The sequence below is a fragment of the Haliotis rufescens genome, unplaced genomic scaffold (assembly GCF_023055435.1).
Source record: "Haliotis rufescens isolate VD_foot unplaced genomic scaffold, xgHalRufe1.0.p SCAF_11, whole genome shotgun sequence".
NCBI classification, from domain to species: Eukaryota; Metazoa; Mollusca; class Gastropoda; order Lepetellida; family Haliotidae; genus Haliotis; species Haliotis rufescens.
In genome coordinates this window covers 22,523,697-22,536,592 of record NW_025963791.1, presented here as the reverse complement: position 1 = coordinate 22,536,592, position 12,896 = coordinate 22,523,697, and the positions used below count along the sequence as shown (strand labels likewise).

The following is a 12,896-nucleotide window of genomic DNA, read 5'->3' as shown; positions in this document are numbered from 1 at the left end:
TCTGGGTGCCCTACGTGGTACAACTTGTGGGTCCAGCAAAGAAAAGCTTGTTGGTAACAGGAAGCGGAAATAGACTGAACCATCCACAACAACAGCAGTAACAGCAACAGCAGCAGCAGCAGCAGACAAACGGGAACTTGAATGGTAATGAGAACCGGAACAGGAACAGGAACACAGGAAACGGGAAACGTCCTCCTAGGCAGCTGGCCATGCTACACCATTCATGTTCCTCTGATTCCCATTCTCCTCGCAGAGATAGTGTAGCTGTAGCTTCTTCTTGTGTCTCACCAGACCGCTTAGTTTGAGGTAGTCGCAGTGTGGGGACCACTTGTGGTGTTCCACCCAAGGATCGTCGTGGGACGCCCATTGTCTCATCCACGCCACATTGGAAACAGTACACGCCATCGGTACCCTGCGTGTAGACAAAGCCTGCATGGGCCATCTCTTCAGCAGTCTGATTCATTTGCGTCGGCCACGCCTCAAACGAATCGAGCCTTCTTTCAAAGCGTAGATAATAGGGTGATAGTGTGTTACTGACCGGCGACATCCCATCACCAGCATCAGTACTCTTTCTCCAGCATCCACGAGTATCTGCACTATCAGTCACCACGTCTCCGTCACACGGAGTCGTACAACCTTTCTTTGTCTCAGCTATTCTTGATGCGATGATGATGATGATTTTCCTCTCTGTTTTCACAAGTGACACTAACCCACTCGAGTGGTTGTTCTCTCTGCTTCCTGATTGGTTCAACACCCAGCGCCCTGATTGGTCTGTTCCGGCGCCTGGCCTGCACCTCGGTTTTCCAAAACAACCCGACCCTTGTGTTTCTTTTCCAAAGGAAATGGTTTTTTTTCATGGGAGAGAAAGCACAACTCGGCTCGGGTGCTGTGGGTGCCCGTTTGGAAGAAGAAGAAGAAGAAAAAACTTTTTCTGCTGCTGTCCAAGAAGCAACATCATGTCCAATCTTATTGCAAGACAAGGATTGTCGAAGAGGAACTTGCTGCCATCTGGGTATGCCATCTGGGTGCGTTATAATGACATCCGCTACCGTCTGAGTCTCTTGAACCAACACCCTGAGGTGAAACTGGTTGTCACCCCGTGGGAATGCGAGTTTAAAAAAATACAACATGAAGACTCCGCTTTGCGTGCTTTCTTGCAGGGACCCCACTGTATCAACGTACCTGGTCCGCTCAACCCTCGCGAATCCTTCTACGAAGCCTTAGAAGGTGAAACCATCAAATATATCGATATCTGTTCACTTTATCCTTACATTTGCAAGACCGGAGTGTTTCCCACAGGACACCCAACCCTTCTCCATCAACCAACTCTGGACAGGCTGTTTGAGCTGAAAGGACTTATCCAATGTCGTGTCCTAACCCCGAAACGACTCTACCATCTGCTACTATCCTACAGATCGGGTGGTAAACTGCTCTGTCCTTTGTGCCGCACGTGTGCCGATACCCGGTCAGACTCACCCTGCAAGCACACGGACGAAAAGAGGTCTTGGGTGGGCACGTACGCCACCGTAGAACTCCATGAAGCCGTGAAGAAGTATGGTTACAAGGTGCTTCAGATCTTCGACATTTGGCATTTCAACACCTTTGTACAGCATGACCCCGACACCCACCTCTTTGACACTTATATCGATCGTCATTTCAAGGAGAAGCTCGAAGCCAGTGGATACCCCGAGGGATGTACGGATCACGACGCTTACATCCAGGAGATCTATGAGAAAGAAGGCATTCGGTTGGACAAGGACGGCATCGGAAAAAAAACAGGACTTCGCACGATTGCCAAGCTCTTTCTTAATTCGCTCTGGGGCAAGTTCAGACAACGGTTAGACTATAGTCAGAACGTCTATATGAACGATCCCGCGCAGTACTTTGCCTTGTGGAAGGATAAACGAAATACCATCGAGAATGTCACCGTCGTCAACGAACACATGGTGGAAGTTACCTATACCCACAAGGAAGAATTTCAAACCCCTCATTCTCATTTCAATGTTGCCATAGCTGCTTGGGTCACTGCCCAAGCGCGTCTCAACACCATCAAGACGTTTGTGTCAGGAGGCCCCCAAAACTATGGCTATGAGTTAATGAACCCCAGACCCGATGGAACGCGCACGACCTGCAAAGTGCGAGGGTTCACCTTGAATTACAGAAACCAACAACACCTCAACTTTGACACCATGAAAGGACTGATACTGGGACAACGGCCTGGGAAGGAGGGGGAGAAAAGACTACCGCACCGTTTACGACAAGCGACGCCTCGTCTACGACGAAACCACAGGGCTTCCTTTAGACATGCTCCCCTTTGGGTACAGAGACGACTAGATCATTTTTTATGAATCGACAGGGACACCTACAGAAAAACTGGATCGAAATCTGACCAATCAGAAGCCCAGGGCAAAAGCGGCCTCTGATTGGTCGAAAGGAGGTTGTGCTTTCTCTCTCATGCTACAAGCCTGACCCTATGGAAAAGAAACACAAGGGTCGGTCCAGTTTGGAAAAATTGAGGCTCAGACCAGGCATCGGAACGGATCCAATCAGAAAGCAGGGTGTCAATGTCTTAAAACTGACAGACGCTCTCCGGTCATCACTTTTCACTGAACAGTCCAAGCAACAACATCGTCCCTCTGATTGATGTTCGTCACGTTGTGTTGGCTGTTGGCGTTTTATCTGGAAGAAACATGTTTGGAGAGAGTACCATCAAGTGTTGACACACATCCGTGAAGACTTGGAAAGAAACAACGAACAGAAAATCCGGACAACATCACATCGAAACTTATGAATGCCAAGACACGGAGCGACATGGGTGGTAAAGGGAGTGGAGATGAGAACAGTGAAATGACTGCTGAACTGTGGGGTGAAGTGTACGACGTGATGTGTGCGAAGATAAAGGGCGACGACATGTATGCCAAGTTACGTGCGAAGGCCGACGAAGTGATGTGCGACATGATACGTTCGAAGATGAGGAAACTGACTGAACCCAAGAAAGTAGCACCGAAGAAGACGATAAAGAAGACCCAGAAGAAAAAACAAGCAAACCAGCAGCTGCATCAACAACAACAGCAGGAGCAACTGCCACCACAGCAGCAGCAGCAACCACCACCACCACAACAGAACCAACCACCACCACAGCAGCAGCAGACAGTGAAACGAAAGGGACATCCTTTTTTAAACTTGCAACACCTTCAAAAAGACGACCACGGAAGAAATTGTCTCTGAAGATCTCTCATCAAGACCAGCTGTAAGTACCATGCTATTCTTTTGGATGTGTTTGCTGTTATGATGATGATGATGATGATGATGAATATCAGGAATGCATGATGATGATCGTGGGTATACTGAAGGGTTCTTTTCTTGTTGATTTGACAGGACACCCATCCTTCCTTCCCCCGATGTCGGTTCAGCGCAGTCCGTGTTGGAACAGTGGTGGGAACAAACCCCTCGGGAGCCAACCTTTTCGCCGAATGCGCCTGTGATGATGACGACCAGTGACGGTGATGATCATGAAACGCTCAAGCTGACAGCCCTCCCTTCCATGGATCTGGACACACCCACCCTGCTTGATGCTTCTTGGTCACCAGCATCACCGGAGGATTTTAATGTCTTCTCCTCAGGTATGCCCATGGTTTGCAACAACAACGACAACGTTGACCAGGATCCTTATGGAGAAGCTCAACTCACTTCCCTACAACGTGAATGTAGTTCCTGTCGGCAAAACAATATGCTGAGATACATAAGCTGCAACAGTGGTCAAGTAATGTGTCATGTCTGTTTCAGGGAGGCCATAGACTGTACCTGTTTTACTGATGGGCCCCTAACATGGTTGGGACCTGTTTGGGACAGTATGATGGAGGACCACATCTTATGGTGACCCCATCTTCACTCAAAGAGCTTGAAGATCGAAGATGAAAAGTTTTTGCGTTGTTGTTGTTGGGACATGCAAAGCACTCCCTCCTCAGTTGTCTTTTCATATTTCCTTTGTATCTGGTTGTTGTTGTTGTTGATTATTAAATAGTGATTGATTGAACTGACTCTTTGTGTCTTGATTGATCTCAACTCCAATATGGTGCTGAATTGAGGGTAGAGGGTGAGTTGAGATGTCGTCTACGTTGTCTGTCTGTCTATCTGTCTGTCTGTCATGTCAGTGCACATGCTCGTTGTAAAAGTAAAGAATAAAGTATTTTAAAAAAATACATAAAAGAAAAAGGCCATGCTTGAAAGATCAGTTGCCTTGTAAGACGTGATGGAGTCCACATCGTGTTCAGACTGTGTTCAGACATTTTCTAGAAGAGATGTCTTACTTCGTCATAAAAAACACGTCCATTGCGGGATCAGGAAAAAGTATGTCCATGTATGGAGCAGATGCATTGCCCCGAGGTGTTGGATACGCCACCCCATCTCATCGTGTTAGTGTACAGCGAATGGCAACCGCTTCATCATGAGCTGGAAGAGATGGCAGACCGCTTAGGGGTCGCTCTTGAGTTTGTGCACAGCGGATCGTGCCTTGCCTGAAAAAGGGGTGGCCCCGCATTGGCTGGTCATCGATGATTTGCTGGGCGACAATATGAAAGTCGTGGGTTATTTTGCTGCAGATTGTCCAGAACCCAGTCGAAAGAAGACTCCCCAGGGCCCATGTTACAACTGCCAAGTCGTGGGTCATTTCGCTGCTGATTGCCCAGAACCCAGTCGAAAGAAAACTTCAGCAGTGCCGTCCATAGTGACACCAGTGACACCAGTGACACAAGCGACACAAGTGCTTCATCTCATAGAAGCCATGCATATCGATGTGTGTGCCCTAAAAGAATGCATCACACAACTCCGTAAGGGCATCACACCACGTCTAGGGAAAAGAAAACGGGACAGAAGCACCTCAAGAAAGCACTCTTCAAAGCGCCGACGACGTCATCAGTCCGAGGAAGAGAAGGAAGAAGAAGAAAAAGATAGATCATCTGAGCAAAGTGACTAACGCATTGGACATGCTGCTCCACTGTTTTTCGAGTTTCCAATCGTTTCCAGTTTTTCCAGTGTTCCAGTGTTCCTACCGTTTCCTGTCGTTTCCAGTTTCCAGTTTGTTTTCCAACGGCCCTTTTCAGGGCCACCCATCTCTCCCGAAAGAACGCATTTCATCCATTGCTTTGACGACCCTCAAACCAAAACAAAGAACCCACCACCTCCTCCTCCCTCCTCCTCCTCCCCCTCCCCCTCCGCCGCCGCCGCCGCCGCCACCGACCTCCCCTCCCCCGCCGCCTCCACCTCCACCACCCTCCACCACCACCACCACCACTTCTGTAGTACCATACAACTACTATCTAAAATTATTTTAAACAATTAAGTATTATTGTTTCTATCCCTACATCGTTTCAGAATTTATCATAAAACATTTTACAGAACCAAGTCATTTGGTAATGTGTGCTTAACTTTTGAAATTGTCCAAATGTTATTTAGCGTTTCAATTCCTCACAATACTATGGGGCATTTCTTTAACATGGCTGATACCGACTTGACGCTTTTCATCGGTGCAGTCTCGTAGTTTGACATCACTGGTACTGCAGAGAAGACAGCTCATTGGTACCGCCTATAGTTACTTTACATGGACATATGACATATACACGAGCTTCAAATAACAAAAGGATATTGAGATTTCTCATTCACTTACCCCTTGTAATTCTTGTAAACAGGTAGACCAAATCCTTTCCTCGTCGAGCTTTTCCGGTACATCCGCAAAAACTTAAATAATGGGACTTCATCGTGTGTAGAAAAGGGGAAGCTTTCGTTGTTTATTCTATTCAGAACATGTAGAAAATTATCCAGTTGTTGGTCGGAATAATTAGATTTGAACGTCCTTGGGTTCGAACTGACATTGTTGTTTTCTTGCACGTGTTTTAAAGGTTTCTCTGGATCTCGCTCGTTTGCCTTCTGTTGGGGCATATAGTTGAGTCTATAGGGTTCGTGGTCGCCCACCCCAACACCCTCCCCCTCCGGACTAGTGTCGCTGGTATAGTTGCTCTTGTTTAGTCTTTTCCGCCATGCAGGCAGGTGGGCCAAACCGGCCGAGTCCCCGAAGTCCTGTACGGGGTGGGGATGACTGCCCCCACCCCCCTCCGCGAGGGTGGCAGTGTTGGATAGTCTCAGGACAATCAAAGTGTTGAGACAGAGTACAAATGTACAGATGACACACACTATAACAGAAAGTTTTCGTCTACAACGAGGCATTGCTTGCTTCACATATCAACTCATGATGAATGGCTCTCTCCGTCTGTCTTTATACCGACTCCACACCGGCAGTGGAGTGCAGCTAAGCTCCTCACACCGCCACACTTCACACCGGACTGACAAGCACGGCGTATTCTCCGCTCAGGGTCAACCTACCAGAGTCACTCGAGTGGAGCTTCTCTGCTCGCCTCAGTGGCTTGCTCTCTCTCTCTCTCATCAGGGTAACCGCTCGGCTCGCAGCGCTCCCAGAACTTCTCTGGATGTTGATCTGTGAACGAAAAATGAAAGAGCGTGTTTGAAGACTTACTAGGTCAGTAGCTATGGTTAATGTTTACACAGTTAGAGCATTGCCTAAAAGTCGGGCCGGGTCGGGCCAACACGGGCCAAAGTGTTATTGGCTAATTACTTCATTATCGGCGATCATACCTACATATTATTGATGCAACATACACACATGACATTACTAAACAATCACCAAACAAAAACGCGCACCATAATTTAGAAATTCGGAGTAAATCACTTGAAAACCAGAAACTGGAGCTATGTGTTAGGGACGGTGATCTAGGTAACATGTAAAAGAGCAATCGTTAAACGAAATAAGATTTGACACGTATCAAATACATCTAGCTATCGTGATACGAATTTCCATCTGTCGAATTAGCGTTTATATTTATAGGATAGTACTATATCTAAGTAAATACCACTTTTATAACGTCGCTGTTCGTCGTATTTAAAGCAGACACGTTGGTTAAAGTAGACCTCTTCTCCCTATACTCTCAACAGTCACACAAGTGTTCGGTCCGACTTGGCCCGGGCTGTCAAAATCAACTTTAAACTCACATATGTATCATCAAATGGATTCACGTCTATAGATTAGTATTATATCTACCTATATACCACTTTATAATGTCACAGATCGCAGTATTTATAGAAAACAAGGTGCGCAAAGTGAAGCCCTTTTTCTTCTACATTCTCAACATAGTCTCTATCAGAAGTGTTTGGCTTGTGTTGGGTCCGACTTGGCCCGGGCGGTCAAAATCAACTTGAACCTCACAGATGTATCATCAAATGGATTCACATCTATAGATTAGTGTTATATCTACCTTAATACCACTTTATAGTGTCTCAGGTCGCTGTACTTAAAGAGAACAAGGTGCTCAAAGTGAAGCCCTTTTTCTTCTACATTCTCAACATAGTCTCTATCAGAAATGTTTGGCTTGTGTTGGGTCCGACTTGGCCCGGCCGGTCAAAATCAACTTTAAACACACAGCTGTATCTTCAAATGAGTTTACATCTATAGATTAGTGTTATATCTACCTATATACCAATTTATAATGTCACAGTACATCGTACATATATAAAGAAAACAAGGGGCTCAAAGTGAAGCCCTTTTCCCTCTACATTCTCAACATAGTCTCTATCATAAGTGTTTGGCATGTGTTGGGTCCGACTTGGCCCGGGCGGTCAAAATCAACCTTAATCACACAGATGTATCTTTAAATGTGTTTACATCTATAGTTTAGTGTTATATCTACCTGCACACCACTATATAATGTCCCAGTATATCGCATTTAAAGAAAACTTGGCCGTTAAAGTCAAGCACTGTTACTGTATTTTCTTAAGAAAATCTCTTTCAGAAGTGTTCGGTCCGACTTGGCCCGGGCTGTCAAAATCAACTTAAACCTCACAGATGTATCATCAAATTGATTCACGTCTATAGATTAGTATTATAGCTACCTAAATACCACTTTATAATGTCTCAGATCGCGGTATATAAAGAAGACAAGGGGCTCAAAGTGAAGCCCTTTTCCGTCTTCTTTCTCAACATAGTCTCTATCAGAAGTGTTTGGCATGTGTTTGGTCCAACTTGGCCCGGGCGGTCAAAATCAACTTTAAACACACAGATGTATCTTCAAATGTGTTTACATCTATAGAATAGTATTATACAGACAGACAGACAGACAGTTTATCCAGTAAGAAGGCCATAGGCCAATAATACAGACAATGGTTGATTGCATGAACTACGCATGCCAAGGAAGTAGTCGATTTAAGTTTCTCTTAGCCGTTGGACTTTATATAGATATAAACATGTGTTATATACAACGTCAAAGTTTTCTGATGAAATAATTTCAGTAAAAGATGTTACAGTTTGAAACTTGATATACTGTTTAAGACACATATTTCTTAGGGCTGAATAACGCTCACATACAAGTAAAACATGAAATTCATCTTCAATAAAAGATATACCATTTTCTATACAATATTTACATAATCGTTCAGTGTATGGGGCATTTGTGTATCTCCCCAAGTCAACTGCAAGTTTAAACTTGCTACATCTGAAACGAGTCATACATATTCTCAGATGTACTGGTATGGGGAGTGTAAGATATTTTTCTACATTTAACAGGGATTTAAAATGTTTATAATAAAAGGTATCAGATAAACTATTGATAGAACTACACCATGATTGTTGAAGGTTATCAAATAATCTTTGCTTAAAAAGATGAATAAATACCTTCACATTGCCAACATCTTGTGTTAACCATACATATCCAAAACCTAATTTAAACAAAATATTCTTAATGTGAGTAGCCCATGTGGTGCGACCAGAATGGTCCAGTGATTTGAGCATTAAATAACATTGGCGAGGCAGTCTGCGATCGTCCAAACGCAGTAGCCTGCACCAATACTTGATGGCCCTTGTGGTATACACAAGTTGGAGAGGGGCTCTTCCGCACTCTCCTAAAACCATTGCATTGTTTGTTGTTTTACCTGTATTTAGAAACCATTTACACATTTTGTTCTGTACATCTTCAACAATTTCACAATATGAGATGCCCCATATTTCTGCGCCGTTACAGACAATAGGCACAATCATAGCATCAAATATCTTAAATAAATCTTGACAGGGTATATTACCAACCTTTTTTTTATATCTATATAATGTCATAATGGCCTTGTTACTCTGTGCAGCAAGAGTATTTAGTGCCTTAGTCCAAACAAGTTTGGGCGTGAACACAATACCCAAATATCTATAAAACGACACGGTTTCAATATATACACTATTAAATTTCCATTTTTCATAATGTCTAAGGGGTCCGCCATTTCTGAATACCATAACTTTAGTTTTCTTCAAGTTTACCTTCATACCTGTGGTATTGCAAAAATGTTCCAAGGCATTGATCTTCTTTTGTAAATTTAAAGGTGTATCAGCAATAGATGACACGTCATCAGCAAACATAAGTGCATATATTGCTGGGCAGTCTTTTGTAATAAAGACGGTTTGTCCTCCATAATTTTCCATAAAATTTACAAGTTTATTTATGAATATTAAAAACATCTGAGGGCTGAGGATGCATCCTTGACGGGTACCTATATTACACTTAAAGTATTTGGATAACCCAGTAGGTGTTCTAACACAGGCACACAGTTTATCGTACATTGATGTGATAATAGACAAAAACTTTCCGCAGACACCAATATCAGCCAAACTCTGTAACAACATATTGTGATCAACATTATCAAAAGCTTTTGAGAAATCTACAAATAAGCAGTAGAACCTTCCTTTCTTTTCACATGCATACTTTTGGATAATGGCCTGTAGTGAAAATATATGATCTGTCGTGGAATAGTTGGGTCTAAATCCAGCTTGAGATTCGTCAATGATATTGTTATCATTACACCACCTCTGTAGTCTAGCATTAAGAATAGATGTAAATACTTTGCATATGGTATCAATGAGTGATATGCCTCTATAATTGTTGGCATCATTCATATCACCAGACTTGAACAGAGGACAGTTGATACTTTTCCCCCCACACATCTGGAAAGTTACCACTTTGTTCAATGTAATAGCTAAAATTGGTGAAATTTGTTTTTCTGAAGACTTTAAAAATTCAGCAGCAATACCATCAGGCCCAGGGGATTTCTTATTCCCAAGCTGGTTTATTTGACTTGATATTTCTTGTGCTAGAATAGGAATGTTAATTGTTAGATCATTATTGTCAGGGATATGGTACATACTGCTATCAAGTGCAAGATCCTGCCTAAAAAGAAGAGACATAAAATGGTTTGTCCATTGCTCAGTATTAATTGATTGAGTGACTGCATTAAATGGTTTACTATCCTTGAGCAGTTTCCAGAACAACTTTGGGTTGTCTCTTGCAGCTATCAGTTTTTCTCTCTGTGCTTCAAGAAATTAGTTTTTCTTTCTACTAAAAGCATTTTTAAACATTGATCTTAAGTGTCTAAAAAGTGAAAAATCTTCCCCATGATCTCTGTGAGCTCTCAGGGCTTTGTATTTGTCATGTTTAATTAATTCATCTACCTATATACCACTTAATAATGTCACAGATTGCTGTACTTAAAGAAAACAAGGGGCTCAAAGTGAAGCCCTTTCCCCTCTACATTCTCAACATAGTCTCTATTAGAAGTGTTTGGCTTGTGTTGGGTCCGACTTGGCCCGGGCGGTCAAAATCAACTTTAAACACACAGATGTATCATCAAATGTATTAAATCTATAGATTAGTATTAAATCTACCTAAATACTACTTTATAATGTAACGGTACATCGTATTTAAAGAAAACAAGATGCTAAAAAGGAAGCATTTTTACTGTATTTTCTTAAGAAAATCTCTTTCAGAAGTGTTCGTTCCGACTTGGCCCGGGCGGTCAAAATCAACTTTAAACACACAGATGTATCATCAAATGTATTAAATCTATAGATTAGTATTAAATCTACCTAAATACTACTTTATAATGTAACGGTACATCGTATTTAAAGAAAACAAGATGCTAAAAAGGAAGCATTTTTACTGTATTTTCTTAAGAAAATCTCTTTCAGAAGTGTTCGTTCCGACTTGGCCCGGGCGGTCAAAATCAACTTTAAACTCACATATGTATCATCAAATGTGTTTACATCTATAGATTAGTGTTATATCTACCTATACACCACGTTAAAGTAAAGCCCTTTTTTCATGGTATGTGTTTGGTTGGAAAATCCCTTGCTTTTGCCTATTCCGTCGTGGGTTTTTTCAAAGGATCATACACACATTTTATTCGACCCGAAGTACATGACGGAATATGTACCAGGCCAGGCCACGAGGAGGCACAAGGAGTAATGTGTAATACTGCAAGCCCCAGAGCCACAAGAAAAGTTCTTACTTGGGTACCATTTAATACGGTTCTCCCAGGACAAAATAAGGTATCGGACTAATTACAATTTGCATGTTCCAGAAAATCATAAGCATAAACTAACATCAAATTGCTATTCATCGAATGTTATTATTTTATAAGTAGTCAGTGAACAGTTCCAAACATAAGGAAGTGGTGGTGCGTTGTCCCATGACCCTCCTTTACACCCGAATTATGGTACGATTTATTTCTCCTACTTGTGAATAATCTTTCTTTCTTCCAATTATTAGAGAATTACATGAAACTCACTGTAATCAAAGGACGAGAGTAGCGTAAATAGGATGTAGGCTCTGGAGCTAACAGCGGTCTTGGACCTCGGTGTTAGGTCTCATCCGAAAGACAGGTAACAAAGCTGCTACTGATAGAGAGTATATTGTGATATATTACTGTAAGGTGTCACTAACTGATGTGCAAAACGTAAACCAGTTATTAGTATCAGTTCATACCAAAAAAAAGAATCAAAGATCAAAAACTAAATATACGGACTATAAAGGTGTATAGATTAAGTGCCAAGATAATCCGGAAATGGTGCTGTGAAGTTGTAAAATTTGATTTGCTGAATCCTAGGAAAACATTAAGAACATTATTACAGGTGACATAATGAATAATACTTCAAACTCAGATATGACGGTTGGAATGGAGCCTATCATCAATACCATTATTATTTCATAGTGTCTTATAAATTGAGGAGACGCATATTGATATTTGATCCAGTAGAAACATCTGGCGTTGATTTGATCATAAACATTCCTCTGACTCGAACAGATCGATGAGATATTTGATGATACATCTGTGAGGTTTAAGTTGATTTTGACAGCCCCGCCCAAGTCGGACCGAACACTTCTAACATAGATTTTCTTACAGTAAAAATACAGTAAAAATGCTTGACTTTGAGCCCCTTGTTTCTTTAAATACGATGTACCGTGACATTATTAAGTGGTATATAGGTAGATTTAATACTAATCTATAGATGTAAACACATGTGAAGATACATCTGTGTGTTTAAAGTTGATTTTGACCGCCCGGGCCAAGTCGGACCCAACACAAGCCAAACACTTCTGATAGAGACTATGTTGAGAATGTAGAGGGAAAAGGGCTTCACTTTGAGCCCCTTGTTTTCTTTAAGCACAGCGACCTGAGACACTATAAAGTGGTATTTATGTAGATATGATACTAATCTATAGATGTGAATCCATTTGATGATACATCAGTGTGTTTAAAGTTGATTTTGACCGCCCGGACTTGATTTTCTTACAGTAAAAATGCTTGACTTTGAGCCCCTTGTTTCTTTAAATACGATGTACCGTGACATTATTAAGTGGTATATAGGTAGATTTAATACTAATCTATAGATGTAAACACATGTGAAGATACATCTGTGTGTTTAAAGTTGATTTTGACCGCCCGGGCCAAGTCGGACCCAACACAAGCCAAACACTTCTGATAGAGACTATGTTGAGAATGTAGAGGGAAAAGGGCTT

The 12,896-nt window shown here is 42.2% G+C and overlaps 1 protein-coding gene across 1 annotated transcript in view; it reads right to left on the bottom strand.

The window, feature by feature from the left end:
• LOC124132818 (extracellular serine/threonine protein kinase FAM20C-like) overlaps positions 1-6,287 on the bottom strand; it is a 50,500-nt gene extending 44,213 nt beyond the window's left edge. The window contains exon 1 of the mRNA XM_048392885.1: positions 5,666-6,287. Coding sequence (XP_048248842.1) covers positions 5,666-6,222 — 557 coding nt within the window. The 5' untranslated portion in view covers positions 6,223-6,287. The remainder of the gene's footprint in view (positions 1-5,665) is intronic.
• Positions 6,288-12,896: the final 6,609 nt, after the last annotated feature.